The 24,470-nt window shown below is 37.0% G+C and overlaps 2 protein-coding genes across 2 annotated transcripts in view; one reads left to right on the forward strand and one right to left on the reverse strand.

The window, feature by feature from the left end:
• Positions 1 to 1,353: 1,353 nt before the first annotated feature.
• Positions 1,354 to 5,383, reverse strand: GNG5 (G protein subunit gamma 5). The gene is made up of 2 exons (XM_059925323.1): positions 5,104 to 5,383; positions 1,354 to 1,524 (listed from the first exon to the last, which is right to left on the reverse strand). Exons 1-2 carry the CDS (start codon positions 5,182 to 5,184, stop codon positions 1,399 to 1,401), a joined length of 207 nt encoding a protein of 68 aa, XP_059781306.1. The 5' UTR covers positions 5,185 to 5,383; the 3' UTR covers positions 1,354 to 1,398.
• Positions 5,384 to 24,470, forward strand: part of SPATA1 (spermatogenesis associated 1) — a 52,941-nt gene continuing 33,854 nt past the window's right edge. Inside the window, 6 exon segments of the mRNA XM_059925267.1 lie at positions 5,384 to 5,545; positions 11,807 to 11,968; positions 17,305 to 17,411; positions 19,012 to 19,129; positions 21,765 to 21,818; positions 21,910 to 22,141. Of these exon segments, the coding sequence (XP_059781250.1) occupies positions 11,933 to 11,968; positions 17,305 to 17,411; positions 19,012 to 19,129; positions 21,765 to 21,818; positions 21,910 to 22,141 (547 nt within the window). The 5' untranslated portion in view covers positions 5,384 to 5,545; positions 11,807 to 11,932.

Below are 24,470 nucleotides of genomic sequence, written 5' to 3' on the forward strand. Positions count from 1 at the left end.
TAACCTGTTAAATATGAAGGTGCTAGACTGTTAAAAAGAATTACTTCCCTTAATCTCAAAGGCGGGGGTTTTTTTTTTTTTTCCTGTGTTTCGAAAATCTTAACCAATTCAACCAATCATTGTATTTACTGGAAACATGTTGTACTTACACAAACTTCCTGGACACTCCCAAGTCTACAAAGTTTAATTAGGGAGGGCACAACTATGTAACATGGTATTTTAGGAAGCAGCTTCCTGCACTTTGAGGAGTCAGAATGTCTGTAGATGGTGTGTGCCATACACAGTCTTTTTTTTTTTTGAAGCACTATTTAAGTTTGCTTCTCGTAGGTCAATATGAATAAATGCTCTGACAAAAGTCCTATGGATTTGTTAAGGTAGTACCCTTGGATTACATTTTCAATTATGCACATCATGTTTTCTTCTCACATCTCTTTTGGATTAACATATGTTTTTGCATACACTGACATGTGTTCTGTAAGTTACAGGTTAACATATAAAAGTATGCTTTAAACCAGCCCAAAATTTAGTTTCTTAATCCTCTGAAAACCAATCCACTGTTTGCCACCATGAACATATACACTTCATTTCTCTCATTTTATCTTTACCTAACAACAATGAAATTAAAACCTGTTGTTCCCCAGTCCAAATGCCAACACCATGTTAGCTTATTCGGCTATCTCTTCAGTTTCTCTTGCATTCACAACTCCCAATTATTTTCTATGCTGTTCTATTAGATCATCATTAATCCAAATCAGTTGATAGTATTTCAAAAGCCACCACCATGAACACTGCAGATTTTTTTTTTAATGTCTAAATTTTTTTTTTTTAATAATGTGCTGTTATTTACTGATTTAGCCTCTTTTGTTTGTTTTTTGGCCGCACAGCATGTGGGCTTTTGTTTGTTTTTTGGCCGCACAGCATGTGGGATCTTAGTTTCCAGACCAGGGATCAAACCCGTGCCCCCTGCGTTGGAAGCACGGAGTCTTAACCACTGGACTGGCCAGGGCAGTCCAGTGTCTAAATATTTGCTAGATACACAAAAATAAGACTAAACTAATATTTGGGGACACCAGAATACACCATTAGACCAAAGCTATAAAAGGTAACATGACTTGTCATAGCAGTGAAATTTTCTAGTAACTCCTATATCCTCTTTATGGTTATTAAATCCTCTACTTAACCCTCTATGGTAAAATAGAAACAACTAGTCTTTCTATGACTACTAAATCAGCAAATTTCATCAATCCTTACAAAACAAAGAGTGCCAAACAAAAGTGTATGGGATGATTTTGCTCAACTTATAAGTGCTGCAAAGAAAGAGACTTGACGAGTTATCCCTACTATGTGGGGCTTTGTTGTTTTAATTTAAGGAAACTTACCTTGCAAAGATTCATTTTACTACAAAAAGGAACAGACTTTCTGAGGTCTGAAGGGATTTGTACTTGAAGATACTCCAGTCAGCAGGGGGTCATGTTGAGCATTCTGCAGACAGAATTGTTTCAAATCTGCAGCTGCCTGGGAAACCTGTATATAACAAAGGGTGGGGGAAGTGGGTGGGAGGTGGTGACAATGTTTTAATGAAGTTTTTCTCAAATCTTCAAAAATACCTGCCAATAAACACTTCTCTTAACTCAAAAAAGATATATACTAATTGAAGCTCAACAGTCATATACTGAGCTTTTATACTTAAAACACTGCATGTAAATAAGTACGAACAGTACAATTCTGTTTGTTTGTAAAGCATAGCACATCCTGCTAGTTTATTAATAAATAGGTTGTTCTAGTGTAACCTTGAGGGTACTCAACATCTTGTCTTTTATTAAAAGCAGTACACAGGATATTATAGTTAAAAAGTGTTAAAATGCTAGTAAACTATCACTCTGTCTTGAAAGCAGTATGGGAAATGGGAAAATGCTACTCTGAGTGAACATCATGTTCAAAATCTGAACCATTCAGTTTATTGTTTTGGTGTATGTTCCATCAGCTGTCTAATGTTACAAAACTGGACAGTGACAGTTTCTGCTCAGTGTCATGTGACTGAAAGGCTGATTAGCAAACTTCAGTTTATTTTAACAACTTTACCAAGCAGCCTGCCTTTAAGAAACTGTATGCCTTAAATGTGATTTAATAATTTTCATATATGTATGCAAAGCCATTTAAACAGGACTTAAGGAACTTCTGTGGCTTCATAGTTAAAATAACTTTATATCATTTATCACTTAAACATCTAATATTTGTATATATTCTGGTAAGGTGTGATACAGGACACCAAAACAATAAACTGAATAGTTCAGATATATAACATGAATGACTAAAGGATGCCTCAAATACATACAATATCCTAACTCTTGAATTGAGGTTTAAGAAGATGGAGAAGATAATCATTTATTGTTTTAACTTCCCGTAAGGAGGGTGAGAACAGGTGTCCAGTCTGGCTGGGTAATATTTAGCCTTTGAAAGGGAGCTTAGGGCATCACAAATGCTCTCTGCAAAGAATTTCTGCACATGACAGCTGTACCCCAGACATTAACCTGATAAAAGGATCCATCTTCATGAGATGAATCTAAACTCTTCTTGGAATCTATTTATATGTTTGGCTTATATACCAATCCAGGGTAATGAGTTCCATAAATTTATTTAGCAACTGTGTGAGTAAACAGTTTATAAATACCTGGTACCAAGTACTATAACAAATGGGTACCCTGCTCGCCTAAAAGGTGTAGCTACAGTGGGGGAATGGTGGTATAATTTTTCACTGTCTTATAACATGGTTTCATTCATTCACATTAACCAGCAGTAAAGAATGTGTTAATTATCTGCCTAAAGTGTAGGTAGGCTCCAGCTTAACTCCCTTTCACAAACTTCTCGTCGCCTCTATGTGCCAAATATAATTTTAGGCACTGAGAATATGTAAGAACAGCCAAATCCCTGCTGTTATGGAGCTAACAGTTCAGATGAAAAGAGACAAGGTGCTCTGCAGAAAAAAGAGTGGTTTTTTAGATCAGGACCTAAGAGAAAGTGTCTTTGAGGAGGTGACATTTAAATTGAGATCTCAGTAACAAGAGATCCAGCCAAGTGACCATCAGTGAGAAAATGATCAGTGAGAATTCCAATCAGTGGGGAAAATGGACACAAAGGCTTAAAACTCTAACAAGCTTCTAGCCCCTATGGCACTGTAATAATCACCATCCAGGAGGCTGAAACCCTATAATCCTGGCATAATAATCAGCGCCCTCTTTCACTCTCAAAAGTGCCCTGGGTTAAGTGTATGGTTACCCAACAGTGGGAGAGTCTGTCAAGCATTTGTGATAATTTCTATCAACTACTCACATAAAGGTTTAAAAAGTAAAGCTGTGGTAATTCGAAAGTAAAATATCACTACAAAACCATCTAGCATAGAGTCATGGGTAAAACAGAAGCACAAAATGAAATCGAACTAACCACATTTTGCAACATGTCTAATGAAAAGCTCATTTAAAGTCCCAAGGTGTGATGCCTCCGCTCCTTGCTACACACAGCCCTGGCATCAGACAAATTGAGATTTCTAAAACCAAATCACTTGTGGTGCCTTTAATGATTCCGACCAAAACCCTCCTAAGAATAGGAGGAAGGCATCATGCTGGGGAGTTACTGGAGGGGCTAGAGTTTTTATGGTAAAGCCCTCAGAGTACTTGAGCCTGAGGACTTCAACTCATTTTCTTTGCAGATTAGGGCTAAATACCCCTACTTAACACTTTTCTGTTTTTAACCAGCATTTTTCCCCTCCCCCCAATCTATGATAAAGACACGCCTGAATGATAAGATAGTGATTTCAAAGTTAAATCCAGCCAAGACTAACCATAAATCACTGGGATGAGGTAAGAATCTGGAGATTAGAGAAATGGATTCGAGACTGCAATGGAGTTTACAACACTTAAAGGACAGAAAGAGAGGAGAATCCCACCCCAAGACTGATGGGAATTTCCCTTCCCTCCCGAGATGACCACAACTGAGTAAACTAGGTCCCTGACATTTCTACTTAAGGAAATGGGTAAATAGGAGACCATCTTACTCCACAAAACATTTCAGGGGGAAGTAAAAACTAGCCTAATGAGTACAGAATCAAATCATCTTGGAAACTGGCTTTTTCTTTCAACAGAGTGCATGCTTTATACTCTTCTCTGTTTCTTTTTTAATTACAAGTGTTTCACACGTAAACTGACCTGCACCAGAAAGAAGCCAATCCACGCAGGATTTAAGAAATCAGGAAACTCGAAATAGCACTAGAACGTCAGGTTGTCATATCACCACACACAAAAGGCTTTTTCCCCAAAGTAAATACCCCAGGACAAGATCAATGCTAACCAGATGCCAAAATAAATAACACTGGTCCACCCTAATTACTTTTTCGGGTACGCGCGGACCAGTAGATATACCCAAAGTCACAACACAGCAAACGGTGCCAAACAGATACGAAATGCACGCTTTGTACGAAGTTGTACAGGGCACCAGTGGTAACCTTAGACATTGCGAACTTTTCCAAAACAGGCTTCTTTAACCTACAGTTAAAGTTATGCAAGAATTCGTTTTCAAGTGTGTGTTCGGTGAATGAGAGGAGCTGGAAGTAAGACTCTACTACTAAAGAGAGTGGATTTGGGAAAGTTCTGAAATGCAAAGAAAAAATACTTCTGAATCAAAAGTCGGATAAAACCCCGTCGGGTGACAAAAAACAGAGAAGCTGGTCGAGAAGGCCGGGAAGGGTGCGGACTGCGCGCGGAGGAGCAGCTGTTGGCGAGCACAGCCGCGGAGTCACTACGGAGGGAGGGAGACGGGGAGGAGGACCGGAATGCGGAAAGCCGCTGTTCAAACCAGGGCCAGCCCGCCTTGGAAAGTCTTGGGGCGGAAGGGCGCACTAACCGGCCCCCCAAACCACAGCGCCGACCTGCGCCGCTACTTTTCTAAAGCTGGCCGCCGAGCTCGCCGCTGCAGCCGCCGAGAGCGCGTCCTCCCTAGGGGTGGCGAGAGCCGAACGCGAGCCTCGCTCGCCGCGCCAGCTCGCCTGCCGGATCCCCCCCGCTACCTCCCCCGCCCTCCCCTCCCCCTCAGCCGCCCGCCCCCGCTCACCTTCACGCGGTTGAGCCCGGCCTCCAGCCGGAGCTGTTGAACCACTTTCTTCATAGCGGCGACGCTGGAGGAACCAGACATGGCGCACGCGAGAGCTGGGCAGATCGGCAATCCGTCGGTGGATCGGTGGTGGGTCCGCAGGGCCAAACGGCGGGACTGCGGGGCGGCGGAGCGGCGGAGCGGGAGGCGGGGCTCGGAACTTTGTCTCTAAGTTTCCGGTTCTTTGCCCCGTGGCTCCACCCGCGGCGCGCATGCGCGCCCTCCTCCGCCTTCTGTTTTAGCTCCTCACCCATGCGGGAGCCCGAGCCTCAGGGGGGTGAGGGGAGAGCTGGGAGCGAGAAGGGGCGGAGCGGATCGGTGGGCGCGGCAGCGGCGGGATGCTAACGCGACCAGACACCCATCCTCTCCGCTCTCCCTCTCCGGAAAGGCCGACTTGAGAGAGGTAAGGAAAGAGCTTGTCGTTATCCTCCAAGACCCGAGGGGACCGGTGAGAGAAGTCAGATATTGAGGGACTTTGTAAAAGGCCTGGTGGCGGGACGACGAGGCGGTTCCTGTTTTCCTGACGGAGTTGGCGGCAGAGGTTGAGGGCAGGGAAGGGGAGAGCCTTACCGAGGCGTAGGAGCTAGAAATACGGGCTTGAGTCACTGGCACCCTGTCCCCTTAGAGACGCATCCCTAAGTGACCCGAGTTTGTCCAACGGGCGGCCCATCCGCAGCCCGCTTCCCCATCGTCGGACCCCAATAGGAGTAGATGTAAGGTTAGGGACCTCAACAGCAAGCAAATTTTGACTCTTCTCTCTAGTGCTTAGCTATAAACATGAATCACCTATGTATCTCCTCAGCTGGCATCTCACTACTGGTTCAATCAGTCATTCTCTCTAGTCTTGATCTCTTTTTCTATTGTGGTTTACAAATAATTACAGCTTTCTCATAACATGGGCTTGCTTCATGGATATGATACTGCTTCATGACTTCCCTTTATACATTCATTTTGCTTCAGTATCTACGAACTACATACTTGAATCTTGAGATCTTCTCCCAATTCTAATTCCTAGGGGCTCGTCTTTTCATGCCAGGCCACTTTGTCTCTGGCCAGCCAGGATTTGGTCTTTAGTACTGATCCAGTCAGTAATGACAAAGGGAATTGTAGCTCAAAACACGGCTTGTTTGCTGTTCCTTTAGAAGGAATAGTATAGGGGGGCAGTTTAACTTAAGATAATAGTAAAGCAGTCTTGATTGCTCTATCTTGAGTTTGCTTAATTAAAAATTTGTTCTGAGTTAGAATATCAAGTTTTTAATGCATCCAGAAAAATTGAAAGTTGTAGTCTCCCAATTGGCATACTAGTTAATGAATGCCAGTATATTGTGTTTAATATAGATTATTACCATTAATTCTTATCTAATAAAGAAGTTGAGTTGTGCTTTGTTAGGTTCATAATTGAGACTAATAATAGTACAATGTCAGAAAGAGCCTTTGGATAGATACAGAAATAGAAATATATTAATGTTTCCTTAAAGCACTAATGTATTTAAAATAGCGTTTGAGATGGTTAAAATGACAAATCACATTCTGTTTTAATTGTTGTAAAAAATTTATATAGGAAGTAATATGTGGAAATAATTTGATTTGAAAGATTGTGTGTCCCAGAATATAATCTTTTAATTTTGATACCATTAGAACAATTAGTGGAGTCTGATAGGATTTCATAGAGATGTAATCAGTACTAGATCACAGGAATTTTAAGTTCTGTCAGATTTAAATCACCATCTTAACATAAAGCAAAGCTTTGGAATCTTTTTCTTTTTTTTTTTTAAGAGAAAGAAGGTTTATTCAGGAAGATACACACTCCATAGACAGTGTGGGCCATCTCAGAAGGTGAAAGGCACCAGGGTAAGGGGGTTGTCAGTTTTTATAGGGGTGGGTAATTTCGTAGGCTAATGAGTGGGAGGAGTATTCTAGCTGTTTGGGGGGAGGGGTGAGGATTTCCAGGAGTTGGGCCATGGCCCACTTTCTGACCTTTATGGTCAGCCTAGGAACTGTCATGGCACCTGTGGGTGTGTCATTGAGCTTGCTGATGTGTTACAGTGGAAGTCAACTCATCCACCATCTTGGACCTATTTGGTTCTAATGAGTTTATGTCGTGTCCTCCAGCTATGTCATTCTTTTAAAGGTTGTGCCCTGCCCCCTTCCTGTCTCATTCCCCGCTCAGAGATTTTACTCCCATAATCTTATGGGAAGCAGAGGGGTGATGGTCTGTCTTCTGTAGCTGCTTCAGGGCTGAGTAGGGGCGTCAACCCTGCCTGTCAGGGAGTGAAAATCTCTGGATGCCTGATCTAGAGATCCCAGGGGCAGGACAGCTTCTTGTTTTGAGTTGGTATGGGCTGGAATTCTTGCATAGTCATCTTATGTGGGACTGTTGTAACTGCTTCTGTAGCCTTCCTATGAATCTTCTTTTTTTTTTGAATTTTATTTTATTTATTTTTTTATACAGCAGGTTCTTATTAGTCATCCATTTTATACACATCAGTGTATACATGTCAACCCCAATGTCCCAATTCATCACACCACCACCACCACCACCCGCGCTTTTCCCCCTTGGTGTCCATACGTTTGTCCTCTACTTCTGTGTCTCAATTTCTGCCCTGCAAACCGGTTCATCTGTACCATTTTTCTAGGTTCCACATATATGCGTTAATATACGGTATTTGTTTTTCTCTTTCTGACTTACTTCACTCTGTATGACAGTCTCTAGATTCATCCACATCTCTACAAATGACCCAGTCTTCTTGAAGAGGAAGTACTTTTGTAACAGCATCAGAGTACAATGATAACTATCTATAAATGACAAGACTTAAAAGGCATGGTTAAACATCTTATTACAGTGTAATCCATAAAGAAGTGACAGACAACATTTTAAGATGACAACTAGAACTATAGCATAATACCAGGACATATCCAAATTCCAGAAACTATATAATTTTTAGAATGTCTATGTTAATAACATTCATCTATACAGTATATCTGAAGTAGGTTAATCGCTCGTGTGAAAATGCTCTCTATGTAATTTAACATACCAAATAATACTGGTTTAATATTTCTCTCTGAGATGCCTCAGGGGCCCTCCAAAGCATCCCAAAGTTAGCTGAAAGTCAAAAGAACTTTGATTAAAATTTGATATTTGGGGGCTTCCCTGGTAGCGCAGTGGTTGAGAATCTGCCTGCCAATGCAGGGGACACAGGTTCGAGCCCTGGTCTGGGAAGATCCCACATGCCGCGGAGCAACTAGGCCCGTGAGCCACAACTACTGAGCCTGCGCGTCTGGAGCCTGTGCTCTGCAACAAGAGAGGCCGCGATAATGAGAGGCCCGTGCACCGCGATGAAGAGTGGCCCCCACTTGCCGCAACTAGAGAAAGCCCTCGCACAGAAACGAAGACCCAACACAGCCATAAATAAAACAAATAAATAAATAAAACCCAAAGTTTAAAAAAAAAAAAATTTGATATTTGGGAAGTTTCTCAAAAAGTTTCAACACTTAATCAAATAAGGTCATTGGTCACTGTGAGACAATACTTATTTGTTAACCAAAGTTACAAGAGATCTCAAAAGCAAACACAGATCACTTAAAAGCAAAGAAACTCACACAATATGTTATCAGAAACGGGCATTCCAGGGACTTCCCTGGTGGCACAGTGGTTAAGAATCTGTCTGCCAATGCAGGGGACACGAGTTTGAGCCCTGGTCCGGGAAGATCCCACATGCCGTGGAGCAACTAAGCTCATGCACCACAACTACTACCGAGCCTGCGCTCTAGAGCCCGCGAGCCACAACTACTGAGTCCACACACCGCAACTACTAAAGCCCGCACGCCCAGAGCCCATGCTCCACAATAAGAGAAGCCACCGCAATGAGAAGCCCGTGCACCGCAACAAAGACTAGCCCCCACTCGCTGCAACTAGAGAAAGCCCGCGTGCAGCAAGGAAGACCCAATGCAGCCAAAAATAAATACATAAAATAAATAAATTTATAAGAAAAAACAGTATTCCAAGAAAACCTTGTTCTCGGGACTTCCCTGGTGGCTCAGTTGTTGAGAATCCGCCTGCCAGCGCAGGGGACATGGGTCCAATTCCCTGGTCTGGGAAGATCCCACATGCCGCGGAGCATCTAGGCCACAACTACTGAGCCCGTGTGCCTAGAGTCCATGCTCCGCAGCAAGAGAAGCCCATGCACCACAACAAAAAGTAGCCCCGGCTCAATGCAACTAGAGAAAGCCCACGTGCAGCAATGAAGACCCAATGCAACCCCAAATAAATAAATAAATAAATAATTTTTTTAAAAAAAAGGAAAAGAAAACCTTGTTTTTTTAACGGAAAGAGAAACCAAATCCAAGTCTTACCTTAGCTTACTCCCAACAAAATCCATTTACCCACCTAAATTCAATCCAATCTTAGAAAATCCTGATCATGCATAACTCTTCAGTATTTTTTCATCCTCACACCTTCTTTTACTGAAGACACATATCTAACTTTGCTTAAAAATTTTTCCACATTGGGTTACTTTTCTTACTGACAAATTTGCAATAGATATAATAGAGTCTAGTAAACCTAAGTACAACAGAAATATTGTACAATATTATACTTAACATTGATGATTCTAAAGACGTGTCTATATTAATCAAGCCAACAAGCTTAAGCCACCTTCAATACCAGATATCAGTTTAGTACTGAATATTTTCCAGTACTACTGGGGCTACTCTTTGTTGCAATGCACGGGCTTCTCATCGCGGTGGCTTTTCTTGTTGCAGAGCATGGGCTCTAGGCACGCAGGCTTCAGTACTTGTGGCACGTGGGCTCAGTAGTTGTGGCTCGTGGGCTCTAGAGCGCAGGCTCAGTAGTTGCGGCGCACAGGCTTAGTTGCTCCTCTGCATGTGGTATCTTCCCAGACCAGGGCTCAAACTCGTGTCCCCTGCATTGGCAGACGGATTCATAACCACTGCGCCACCAGGTGAAATTCATTCTGGCCAGATTATTTTCTATTTCTGAGTATATAAGCGGTAATTTCCTTTAAGTCAGTGAAATAGAGCTCTTTTACTAATTACTTTTCGGCAATACCATACATCTACGACACACATAGATACATACAAACACACAAACAAACACAGAGGCCTCATTGTTCCCATTCCAGAATTTCAGCCATGAGCCAGGTACAGCAATGTAAAACCCATCGGTCTGCAAAAGAGGTTGGATTAAAATTGGGTTTCTGGCCGATGTAACAAATCAAGCTCACTTGTCTAGATGGCTAAACCCTTGTTAATAATATTTATGGAAAAGATGCTTAAGATTTTTATTTGTCCTTGACAAGTTCCAATTTACCCCCTTTTTCAAAATCTGCATTTTAAAAAGATGGCAGAGATAAGGGTTCCTGGAGAAAACCAGGTAGGATATTTGCATCTCAAAGGCACAGGCAAGTTCCTCCTAGTATGACTCTGTTTCTCCTTTAACACTTACAAGTCTCTTAAGATAAATAGGGAAGCTTTTGGAAGTGATAAAAGGATTGGTGGGCTTTGGATTATTTTTGGAGCCATACCTCTGATCCTGTAGAGACCAGATTTGTAAAACAAGGGCAGTTTTGGGTTTTTTTTTTTCTTTTTTTAAATAATTGGGTGGCTACCTCAATGATACTGAAGGACCGATATACCTTTTAACCTATGTTGGAATGTTTTACTTTCCTCATTTAGCTTAGGGGAGAACGCCTCCCCCAAAATTTCTAGCAGGTACGGTTAGCTTAGACCAGTGGCTTCCCATTTTGTTATGCTATTTACAACACTTTTGGGGATCCTCCCTGGGTTTAAGAAATTTTTTAATTATAGCCCTCAGTCAGGCCTTTGATCTGAGGAGGCTTGCCTACAGCCTCATGTGATCTCATTTTTAAAGGTAGCCAGACAATTTTCTTTTTTTTCTCCGTTCCATTCCTATCCTCCAGGCACCCTCAGCTTGAATTTTAAGTTTTGTCAGATTTAAATCACTATCTTAATATAAAACAAAGCTTTGGAATCTTGAAAAAACTTCTCTACTATTGGTATTATAGTATATCCCTAAGGATTGTCCCACTTTGATAATTCTTTTTTAGAGTAGTAATTCTGCTACCTTATTTTTTAACTTTTATTATATATTTATATACTTTGAATTTTATTGTGTATTCTTGTAAACTGTCATACATTTTCTGAGGAAAAACACAAGAAATAATACACAAACATAGGTACACAAACCTGATATACTTAAAGACTGATATTTTCATCTGGAATAATTGTTCACATTTATTATTATTGAAGTATCCAAGGCCAGGAAGAAATGCAAAGGATAAAACAATTTTCATCATTCTACAGCCATTTGTATAAGTTTAGTCTTTCTACTTCCAAAAGTATATTTCTACTTTATGTAAAATACTATATATATTTAACCTTAATATTTGACCAAGAGAAAATGAATTGTTTAGAATAGTAAAAAATGTTCTAGTCACAAGTCTATTATAACTTACCACTTTACTTAGTTGTATGGGATATATGTTCATTTCATTGCAGTTACCAGCCCTACTTACTAGTAGTATATCTTTTTGAATTATGATGATAAGATTGTATACTTATCAAGTTTTCATTTTGAGTCTAAAGCCTTTTGTGTTTTTCTGTTTATTTTTTGAATGAATCAAAGACCAGAAATGAGTGGAATGCTATCTTAAACAAGCCAAAAATCTGTTATAACCTTTATTAAATACTACTTCAATGAAGAAAGATTAAAAAAACCCTACAAAATTACCCCATTCAGACGTTGGTGAATATGTCCCTCAGTCCAAGTCGACCTTCCTCATCAGAGGTAAGAAAATCTTTTTACACTAAAATATGAGAAAAACCTGCTTATCATTGGTTTTGAAAAGTTTTGATACAGCAAAAATATGGATTATATAAAGTATTAGATACCAACTCCACTGTGAACCCAACTTTGTGTATCCCAGTACTTGATTACAGTTCTCGTATCTCTAAGGACCCCAATTATACTGGGACCTCCAATGCATTGATCCTATCACCTTTTTTTGTTTGTTTGTTTGTTTATTCCTCTTCTCGGGATGCCTTCCATGGCTGGCTTAAATATCATGGAGCACTGTTTTTGTTTTTTTTTTGGAATTTTTGAATTTTATTTATTTTTTTATACAGCAGGTTCTTATTAGTTATCCATTTTATACATATTAGTGTATACATGTCAATCCCAATCACCCAATTCATCACACCACCACCCCCACCCCCCTGCCACTTTCCCCACTTGGTGTCCATACGTTTGTTCTCTACATCTGTGTCTCTATTTCTGCCCTGCAAACTCACGGAGCATTCTTGATCACTCTCTTGCACATACTTCTGACTCCTTGCCCTCTCATTTCATTGTACTCCTTGACAAAACAAAAACCCTGCTTAATCTTCTTCACCTATTCTTCACGTATACCTACAGTGGAACATGGCTGGAGAAAAATACACCAGCATAGGACTATTCTCATTTTAAATTAATGACCATGAATCTCAAGTGGAACTTTTTGCTAGTAGGCAGTAAGACTATCTTCCACTCACTCATTCACTCTTCCACTATTCTAGATAACTATTTCATACCTTCTCAAACCCCCAATACCTTCTTCTCATTTTCACTTTAAATCAACTCCAGTCAAGCTTTCACTCCACTATTCCACCAAAACTGCTCCGTTAAATTCACCTTTACATTACTAAATTTATTGCTTAATTCTTATTCCACATATGCTTGATCTGTGTGTGCACAATAGTTGACACTGTTGATCACTCTGTCTTCCTTGACATAATTCCTTCACTTGGCTTTTAGCATACACATTATCTTGGTTTTCCTTCTACATTCCTTGTTATTCATTCTCAGTCTTCTTTTCTGTGTCGTTTTCTTCTTCCTGATCTCTTGATATTGGGGAATTTCAGGGGTCAGCTCTTTGTTCTCTTCTCTGTTTGCACTCATTGTGATCTCATCCAGTCTAGTAGCTTTAAATACCAACTTTATGCTAAGTATTCTCACATTTATATCCCCATCCCAGCCCTCTTTCCCAAACTCCAGATTGATATTTTCAGCTGCCTACTTGAAATCTCCGCTTGGATAATCAATAGACAGCTGAAACTCAGTATGTCTGAAACTGAACTACAGTTCTCCCCCCAGCCCAAACCCGTACTAACCATGACCTTACCCATCTTAGTTGATGGCAAATCCATCCTTTCGATATCTGAGGCCAAACACCTTGAAGTCATACTTCACACCTTACTCAAACTTCACTTCTTGGACTCTAGCTTCAAATTATATACAAAATCTGACCACTTCCCATCACCTATATTGTTAGCATGTTAGTCTGAGCCACTATCACCTCACACTTTAATTATTCAAATAACTTTATAACAGGTTCCATTTTCTTGTCCCTTATAGTCTGTTCTATTATCCCTTTAATAATTATTAAATATACAAATATTTGGAAGTAGAGCATTATGTATGCCCAAATGTGAAGTAATATGTAATACAGGGTATTATGAAGTGTTCTTACCCCAGTTGATTAACACATGTCAATTGAGGGCTATAAAGTCAACTCTTTACAGGAGAGAGAAGGATTGGAGAAATAAGTTAAATGACACCTTAGGAGTTAATAAGGTAAATTCAGAATGCAGAACAGCCTGTTAAACAATTGGTCCAGTCTCTTTAAAAAGTGCCATGAAGAGAAAAAAAAGCAGGTCTGGAAAACTCTTCCAAATTAAGCTTTTTAAAAGTTGTGATAAAGGGGAGAGGGAGAGAGGAAGGACAAATTAGGAGTACGGGATTAATAGATACATATTAGTATACATAAGATAAATAAGCAACAAGGATTTACTATATAGCACAGGGAATTATATTCAGTGTCTTATAATAACCTCTAATGGAATATAATCTGAAAGAAAATAACTGAATCACTTTGCTGTATACCTGAAACTAACACAAATTGTAAATCAACTATACTTCAATTAAAAAAAAAAAAAGACGTAACAACCAAATGCAAGATGTTATCCTTGATTGAATTCTAGATTGAAAAAACATTCTGAGGACAGTTGGACAATTGGCGAAATTTGTATATGGACTAGATATTAGTTGACATTAAGGAATTGTTAATTTTCTTAGATTTGTATCCGGACTATTCTATTTAAAACTGAAAACTACTCCCTCTTTTATCTTCCCAATTTCCTTGCCCTGCTCTACTTATTCTCTTTTCCCAGTACTGCCCACTTTCTGATTTGCTATATCACTTACCAGTGTTTTATATTTAATGTTTATTGTCTGTGTCCCTCACAGGACGGAGACTAGTCTGAGGAAAATGAGTCACTTGCCTTTGGTGCAAAACTTAAGCAGGCACCAAAAAATTTAAGTAATTAAGATAAATATTTTAATAAAAGATTTTTAAAATGAAAAATTAATGCAAAAACCTGTGACAAACAAGATATCAACATTTTAAATAGAAACAGGATCTAATAGTGCTATGCCTAGCCATTTTGGAGCCTGAGGCAAAAGGCAAAATATGTGCCCGTCTGTATACCTTTTAATGTATTTTTATTATCTATTTATTTATTGTAAAATAGTTATTTTTATTTTTACTTATTTAAAAAAATTTTTTTAATCAAAGTATAGTTAATTTACAATATCATGTAAGTTTCAGGTATACAGCACAGCGATTCAGATATATATATATATGAATATATATATATATTCTTTTTCAGATTATTTTCTCTTATAGGTTATTGTATAATATTGATAGTTCCCTGTCCAATTTAATGTATTTTTAAAATAATAGTTTTAGTAAGAATATTATTGATGAATTTGCTTCCATTAAAGCCAGGATAAAGTTGGGTTTTGATATAAATAGAATGTTTAACCTTAAAATGATGTTGTGAGTTTTAATACAGGCTTTCAAAATTTTCAATATTTTTTCAACTATGTTGTTCTGGAAAAAGTTAACCATTAAGAAATGTATTTTTTAAAAAGACATGTATATAGCAGTTCATATTTTTCCTTTCTACTCAGGCTCTAATAGTACCATTCTGTCTTTAAATTTATGATATTTTATTCATCATGAATTTTTTGCATTGAATAGATTTATTTATTTATTTATTTATTTATTTAATTTTTGGCTGTGTTGGGTATTCCTCGCTGCGCATGAGCCCTCCCTAGTTGCGGTGAGCGGGAGCTACTCTGCTACTCTCCTTTGTGGTGTGCGGGCTTCTCATTGCGCGGGCCCCTCCCGCTGTGGAGCACAGGCTCTAGGCATGCGGGCTTCAGCAGTCGCAGCACACGGACTCAGTAGTTGTGGCTCGCGGGCTCCAGAGCACAGGCTCAGTAGTCATGGCACGTGGGCCCATCTGCTCCATGGCATGTGGGATCTTCCCGGGCCAGGGCTCGAACCCGTGTTCGAGGGGGATTCTTCCCGTGTTAGCAGGCGGATTCCCAGCTGCTGAGCCACCAGGGAAGTCCCTGAATAGATTTTTTAAAATATTATTTATCTTGATTACTGAGGTTTTGGTACCCCTTTAAATTTTGTACCTGAGGTGAGTGCTTCACTTCCCTCACCCTTCTTCTTGTCCTGATACCTCATTAGAATATCAGCTGCATGCAGGCAAGGAACTTTGTTTTATTCACTACATATTCATAGTACCTAGAACAGTGCTGGCACATAGTAGGCATATTTGTTGAATGAATGAATAAATCCAAATTCCCAATAAATTGATTTACTTCACAAAATGTGTCAAAGGCCAGGAAATGTTTTGTCAACTATATTTTCTTTGTATTGCTTCCTCTTTCCATTATAGAATGAAAGTCTATACACTTTGAATTATAATTCATGAATTGTTATAAAATATATAGAAGTAATTACTTCATCTATAAAAGAGTAAAATGTTTAGTTCAAGAAATATTTTTTCTCCTGTAAAATATTAATGCATTTATATAATGGGCAAGGCCATATTTACTTCAGATTTCTGAAGGTTTTACAAATATTTAATAGTATTTATAGTATATATATATATAGTATATATAGTATATATAGTAATAGTATTTATATTATAGCTTTAATATTTAATATTATAGTATAATATATAGTATAGCTTTAGCTGTTAATAGGAGGGCATAGTTAGAGAATAATCTTTTAAATGCCCTGATATTCAAAATACAACATATAGGAAACTTCCCTATTCCATCTATTCAAACATCTTAAACTGTTGGTTAATATTCTGACATCAGAACTATACAAGTAATCTGCTTGGTCTATAAAAACAACTTGAGCAAAATACTCAGTTCAAGAGCCATTGTCATTTCCTATAAAAATTACTAATAAGGTCATATTTACTTAAAATTTTTAAAATTTTTCTCAGATACTTAATATCATAGAGTATAATCATTTCAATGCTTTGACTTTTAATATACATGAATAGCAAACTTTAATTAGACTAAAAGATAAGACTTTATTTGCTGTAATTGTTCTGTTGTAGTAATCTAAATATTCTTCTCAATAGATGAATTCTAACTGAGGTCATAAAACACTAATAGGAAAAAGGGTAGTACATATAAGCACAGACAAGCTAAGCTTACAGACATGCCCTATGTGAAAACAACCATTCCTTTCCCCATCACTGGTCAGGAATAGGTTCTTCCTTGAATTCTGGGAAACAGAAATATTCCCCAAGCCCTAGTATTCACACTTTAGCAGGTGCTGAGAACTAGCAATCATCACAGCAGTGTTAGGGAGACAATATGTAAAGGATAAGGATTCCACAAGATAACACCAATGAAACTGTGTAGGTAGATGTCAGGGAAGGGGGAAAGGTTGGTAATAAGAAAACTGATCTTGGCAATCTAGTATCCTTACTGCAAGCCACAAAACAAGCATTGTATGTCGGATATGTTAAGGAACTCTAGGACCACAGCCATGACATTGTTTCCAAGGGAAAATATGCTCCAAGTGCCAAGTAGCCAACCTAACAAATTTTTGGCTCTTCATTTTGTTTTTTTATGTTTGTTCAGAAGGATACATGTATTCCATGTTTATTTCAATTATGTTTATTAAACTTAAAATTCTGTAGGACATCAGTTGATTTTTTTCACTTTAAAAATATTTTAACTGATTTTATTCTCAATTTATTCAGTTGGTGGAACTTCATGTTTTTTATGTCCCTGAAAGATCTTGGAACTATCAGTTTAATAGCATTTCAATACAAGTTGTTAACAAATTAATTTTAGCTGGATTTATAAGGCAAGTATTTTGTAGTCATGTTACAATGTGCCTGAAAAAGCAATTTTCTTTTTTCTGCAGAGAAAAATGCTTTCTGGAAATTCAAAAATTCTAAGTGAAAAATATCTTATTCATGTGATGGATCCAGTCCCTGACTTAATGAATACTATCAATAAGTAGTGCTATATAACTTATTAAAGTTATAAAGTACTTATAGTACTTATAAAGTTATAAAGTACTTATAAAGTTAAAAAGTACTATAGGAACAGATGTCACTTAGCCATAGTACTGCCACCTAGGAAACAGAGTATAACCTGTGTATTACTATGGCTATACCCAAAGAGAATTAAGAGAGAAATTATCTGAAATTAGAAACCTGTTGAAGAGCTGTGAATAGTGATTAAACCAGTATATCTACAATGACTTTTTCACTGAACTATTTAAAAATAGAAACAGAATACACACACACACACACACACACACACGTGTGTGTATATATATATATATATATATATATATACACTTTTTTTTTTCACATTCACAGAAACACACATGACACTATGTGATCTAACTGCCTGTTATTTTTCTTGAAGACACCTCAATCTTCCTAATTTTCCCTATCATTTTCTTCAAGCACACTAACCTCCTTTCTGTTCTGGAACACATTAGACATGGTCCTACCTCAGAACCCTTGTACTTGCTGTTTATTTTGTCTAAAATGCTTTTTTTGCCTTTACATATGCTATCTCATCTCCTTCATGTCTTTGCTCCAATATTACTTTTTTGTTTATATCTTCTCTGATCGGTGTATTTTAAATTGCAGTTACTCTCCCTTCCCTGCTTTTTGTTTCTCTATAGTACTTAGCAGTGTCTTATGAATTAAATTTTTTCTCTTATTTTGTTAATTTTTCACTCCCACCATTAGATTGTATGGTCTGTAAGGGCAAAGATATTTGTTTTGTTGATTGCCTTATCCCCAGCCCTTAGAATAATGTCTGACACAAAGAGGGGCTCAATATGTATTTGTTAATTGAATGAATTAATTATGTAATATTCCCATAAGATCCTAGAAAAATAAGAACTCAGAACAAGAACATAAGTGATGGCTTTAAATTTTAGTTGTTGAGGAATGACGTATCCCCAGTGAGCAAAGATGTGGAATCTGACAACATTTGATCATCAAAGAAAATTTTAAGCACTAGCTAATCCTGTCAAACTTCCAAAATATCTGTGGCTAAACCCTTCTTTAATATATGTATAAAATTATATAAATTTCATTGCAAAGTTTTATTTTAACAAAATATTTGAAGGTAGATGAGAAAAGTAGACAAGCATTTTCCTTTTTAGTACAAAAAGGACTTTTATAAACAGTGTTCATTTGCATAATTTTAAAACTTAATGATTTTATTGATTAAATGACTTTTAGTCATTTATTTTAAAAAATATTTACAGCCTTCAGGGCTACAAAGTACCAGGCAATGTAGAAACACAATATATTAAGCTATATATGATACATAAAATTAGTCTTTGGGTTCACAATAGGTGACTAAAGTTATTAAATCTTTAGTACAGCTGAAACCTATTTCATTTTACATTATAAGGAAATGTCATGATATTTCAGAGTATCTCCTCACCTTACTTTATAAACCCTGAGGGAGCGACTCGGTGAGTTCCTTGGTGAAGATCCTGTTGCAGAAAAATTTTTATTTCTGAAATGCATTGGAAATAATCTAGCTGTAGTAAGTTTTCTTAATTTTTTTCCTTTTGATTAAAGAAAAGCATACCTTAAATTTTGTTTCTTAAATGCTTATCAACTCAACTCTTTAACATACTGTGCAATATGTGATCTCAATCATAATGAAATGGAAATATTAAGCACACAGGTCATCAAGAAAAGATGGACCTTTCTGGCATATTATGGGGCACTAAAATATGGGAGTATTTTTTTGTGTGATTTCCTTGGGAAGAAAAGAAAGACTAATTTTAAATGTGATCATGTATTTTTAAATTTAAATAACAGCGTTTAAAAGCTTTTTAAACAAGTACTTAGGTTGTGGAAAAAAATGGATTCTCATTGAGGTCACAACTAGCCTTATTTGATATGAAATGATATGACTCCAACATATTGCATTTGAGGGGACGGGAACCAGCTATTCTCTGTTGAATACTCCTATTTGTAGCTTGAGTGGCAGAATTTTCTAAATAGAGAGTTTTCCAAGCTGAAATTCTCAACCAGCAAACCATGAGATCTCAAAGCTTCTGGTTTCTTGTATTTATATAAGGTTTATTTCTTTAATCAAGATTTTTCCATATTTAAACCCTTTAAAATGCAGTATATTCCTATTCTATGCTAGTTAACATATCATTATGTATTTGCTTATGCGATTATTTGTTTAACGTAACTGCCATTAGACTGTAGCTCCCTGTGAGCAGAGACTTTATTTTATTCACTACTGTATTTACAACCAGTGCCTAACAAGGTGTTTAGCACTTAGAGGCATTTAAATGTTTATTGAAAAAATTAAATAATGAATGATAATGGGAAAAAAAAAACATTTCCCCCCAAAATAGAACTATAAAGGAATTTGCTATGTGGCATTCTTGGGCTCAGTAGGTAGATTTAAAGTTTTTGTCATTAGAGTTCTGTTTAGTATAGCAGAATATTAATTTGCTGATCATTAAGTTAGTTTTCCTTAATCAGGGAAGGAAAGGAACAACCCTCATAACTTTTTGTTCTTTTTCATGATATGTAAAATTACAAAATGCCAATCACAGAATTCTAGATTGGAAGGGACCTAATGGCAATTTAAGACAACTTCTAAAATGCTCTAATATCAATATTTTATTATAAAATTTTCAACAAATATTTATTGATGTTCTTCTGTATACAAAATGAGAAAAAAGAATTGACTATGGATCCTGCTCTTAAAGAATATTCAGTGTAGTGGGGAAGATAAAATACATAAATAATTAAAATAGCATATTCTGTATATTTAGAAGAAAAAGAGACTGCTTCCAGCAGGACAAGAGGGGAGATGGAGAACTTTAAGGAAAAAGTGATCATCAGTTTAGATTTTGACAGATAAATATTTGATCTTGCAAAGATGTTGGGTGGGAGAAGCTTTCTGAGCAGAGAAAATACAATGAGCACAGAAGTGGCAAAGGAGGCAACTCTAGGGAAAAGTGAGTGGTTCGGTTTTTACTAGAGCATTGACTGTGTGAAAGGGAATAGTAGACAACAAGTTGTAAAAGTTGTTTATTGAAGGTCTTGAATGCCAGATTAATGAATTTGGTTTTTTTTTTTTTCTGAAGCTTTGGAGTTTTTGAGCAAAAGATGTGACATGATGAGAGCCTTAAGAAACTAGAGACAGGAATTGTAACCAGGAGACTTTTGCAGTGGTTAGGCAAGAGGTAAGGAGAGTCTCAGGAACAGGCTGCCTCTCAGATTTCATCTACTACTATTTTCTCCTTGGTTCTACACTTTAGCCACAAAAATCTTCCTTTGGTCCTCACATACAGCGAACTCATTTCTATTTTATCATCTTTGTACTTGCCTGGAAATCACTTCCCCCAATTTTCAAATAGCTTGCTTCTTGTTTTCATAATTCAGTTCTCAGCTCAATTATTATCTTTCAAAAATGGCCTTCTCTGACCACCTAGTTTTAGATATTCTTTCTCTGAATTCCTCTCTATTACATCACTCTGTTTTATTTTCATAAATCACATATCACTATCTTAAATCACATTTATTTAACATCTACTCTCCCAAGCAGAATATAAGCTACATGAGAGCAGGGACTTTGCACTGTTCACAGTTGTATCCCCACCATGTAGAACACTACCTGACACATAGTATACCTCAATATTTGTTGAAAGAATGAATGAATAACAAATTAACTCTATGGGCTGAATATTTAGGAAATAAAGTTTACAAAGTTGGATTCTAGAACCAGACTACCTGGTTTTGAATCCCAACTTGAAAACTTCCTATTTATAAAATCTTGGGCAAGATGCTTAACCTCTCCTTGCCTCATTCTTGTCTGTGAACTACAGACAATATGTGTGCCTATCACATGGAATTGTGAGGATTAACTGAGCTTTATATGTAAAGCATTTAGAATAGTGCCTGGCACATAGTAAGTCCATGCAAGTGATAGCCATAATTATTATTATTAAATGACATAGAATTTCTATTATGTTTAGTACAGTGAATAGAAATAGGATTATATTCCACATTTTCTAGAATATAGCCTTAGTTACTAGCTTTTTGATTTGATTTTTATGTCACAGAAATATGCCGTCTGCAAGAAAGTGAGGGTAAAAGTAATTGAAAAATGTTACAGAAGCTTTAATTATTTCCTCATTTATTTCCAGGTGAAGGCAAAGCAAGAATCAGAACTGAAACTCAAATCATTTGCTCCTCCATATGTATGTAATGTGACATTTTAAACTTATACTAATTTTTTAACTTATTTTTTAAAGTATAAACTAATTTTTTTAAATTTCCTGTATGTTTTAGGCTCTTCAACCAGAATTATATTTGCTTCCTATAATGGATCATTTAGGAAATATTTATTCAGCATCATCAGCAGTTTCTTTAGATGTGCAACAGACTAATAATGGTGTTGCTGAGGCTGATGGAATAATACACAGACCACTTAGTGTAACTTTGTCAAAGGAAGAACCTGGAACAGATCCCAGTTGTTTAGAAAACACTTTGAAAAAGCTTCTTAACAAGAATCAGGAAGAAGGTGATTTCAACTGGAATGGGAAAGACAAAGAGGTTGTTATAGTACATTTTAACAGTCAGGTCTGGGCAAATTCTGGGCAAATCTAGCCTTACGAATATAGGCAGTATAAAAGGAAAGCTACAATTCACTATGGGGATTTTAAAAAATAGTTTCACCAGTTGGGAGGAAAAAAAGACAATTTAAGTACTGTTCGAAAATAAAAATAAAATCAGGGCTTCTCTGGTGGCGCAGTGGTTAAGAATCCACCTGCCAATGCAGGGCACACGGGTTCAAGCCCTGTTCTGGGAAGATCCCACATGCCGTGGAGCAACTAAGCCCATGTGCCACAACTACTGAGCCTGTGCTCTAGAGCCTGCAAAAAAAAATAAATAAAATTTAAAAATCAAATAAAGTCAAAATACTTACAGCACTTAAATAAAGTCTACCACCTTTTATAATAGTTTCAGATAAAGTTAAGGCTAAAGGAGAAAAGAAGAGAAGTTATTGTTTCATAAAACTTTTGTATTATTATTATAGTTCAGAAGTATCTTAGCCAGGAAAACAGTATCAAACCAAAGCAAAACAACTTTAATGTTGGGAGACATTTGTATTTCAAAGATTTAAAAATTTTTATATGGTTACACCCACCAATTTACTGATAATTTAGTTCTTAAAAAGTGGTAGGTAATTTAAAAAATCAAAATTAAACTTATAAACATATAAATAAAGCTGGAACTACACTCTAAGAATCGATTGAAAAAAAGTCAGTTGAATTTTTTTACCATATTGCATACAGCAAATAAATTGTGATGGAAAAGCAAATATACTAAACATTTATGAATTAAATGAATTCCCCCCCAAAATAATGACAACATTCATTATAGCTGCAAAATACACTTATTCTTTTTTTTTTTTTTTTTAAATATTCAGGGATTTTTTTTTCTTTTTTTTAATTACACTATACTAGGTGTGCTTTATTTATTTATTTATGGCTGTGTTGGATCTTCGTTTCTGTGCGAGGGCTTTCTCTAGTTGTGGCAAGCGGGGGCCACTCTTCATCGCGGTGCGCGGGCCTCTCACTATCGCGGCCTCTCTTGTTGCAGAGCACAGGCTCCAGACGCGCAGGCTCAGTAACTGTGGCTCACGGGCCCATTTGCTCCGCGGCACGTGGGATCTTCCCAGACCAGGGCTCGAACCCGTGTCTCCTGCATTGGCAGGCAGATTCTCAACCACTGCGCCACCAGGGAAGCCCAATACACTTATTCTTAACCAGTTTTTCTTCATCTTCAATTATAAATTATTACATTCTAAGTTTATAGTATACCTAGTGATATTCCAAACTTAGCCCCTTCTTTAACCGTAGGTACATTTAATATGCTCAGTGAGAGTCTTTACCTCCTTCTTTATCTAGGTATGTCCCTGCAATGTTAAATATGGCTTTCTAGTCATGGTATCAATTAGAGATTAAATGAAAAAACACCTGGGAAAAAATTCAGAGTAGAATCCCACTAGTCCTGAAAAGTACAAGGTGAGGTAGCTAATGAAGTAGGCAATTACCCTACATAAAGTTGTGAGTAGTATCATATTTTATACCCTGGGCTACTGGCCAAGATCTTGAACTATGCTATTGATACTTGCACAAAACCCCAAAAAATATTTTGTTGAGAGTATTTAATCCTATGAATTTTGTGTAAGTGTAATTTTTAAATAGTATTAATTTCTTGGTGCTTCACACCAAAAAAACTATAATTTAAGTGAGAGCCTAGTGTATGCTCATTTTTAAAAGTTCTAGAAAGATCAATGAGTATTAAGAAGAAAATAAGGATTAACCATAATTCCACCATCCAGAGATAGCTGTTAGTATCTGTTAGTATTTTGGTGTATATTCTTCCAATTTTTTTCAGTTCTTGCTCAAATAAATATTTTTTAATTTTTAAAAAATGAGGACACATACAAACTCTTTTAAATCCTCTTCTTTTATTTTAGAATATATCATCGTCATTTCATACCAATAAATATAGATCTATATCATTATAGAATTCCCTTGTGGTATATTTGTTTATATAACCTTGTATTAATGTTCTTGCTATTATGAATAGTGCTGCAGCAACATTTTTCTAAATACAGCTTCATGCATTTATCCTGTTATTTTTTTTTTGGAGTTTAATGGCTGTTTCTAAGGTAATGTGTTTGTTTGTTTGTTATTCTTATATTCATTGGTTTTATTTTTTAGATTCCACATATAAATGACAACATACAGTATTTGTCTTTCTCTGACTGGCATATTTCACTATGCTTCTTATAAGAACTTTCTAACCTTGTGTGTCTCTTTCTGGTCACATCTTCTTCC

Source organism: Balaenoptera ricei, chromosome 1, assembly GCF_028023285.1.
Source record: "Balaenoptera ricei isolate mBalRic1 chromosome 1, mBalRic1.hap2, whole genome shotgun sequence".
Taxonomy (NCBI): Eukaryota; Metazoa; Chordata; class Mammalia; order Artiodactyla; family Balaenopteridae; genus Balaenoptera; species Balaenoptera ricei.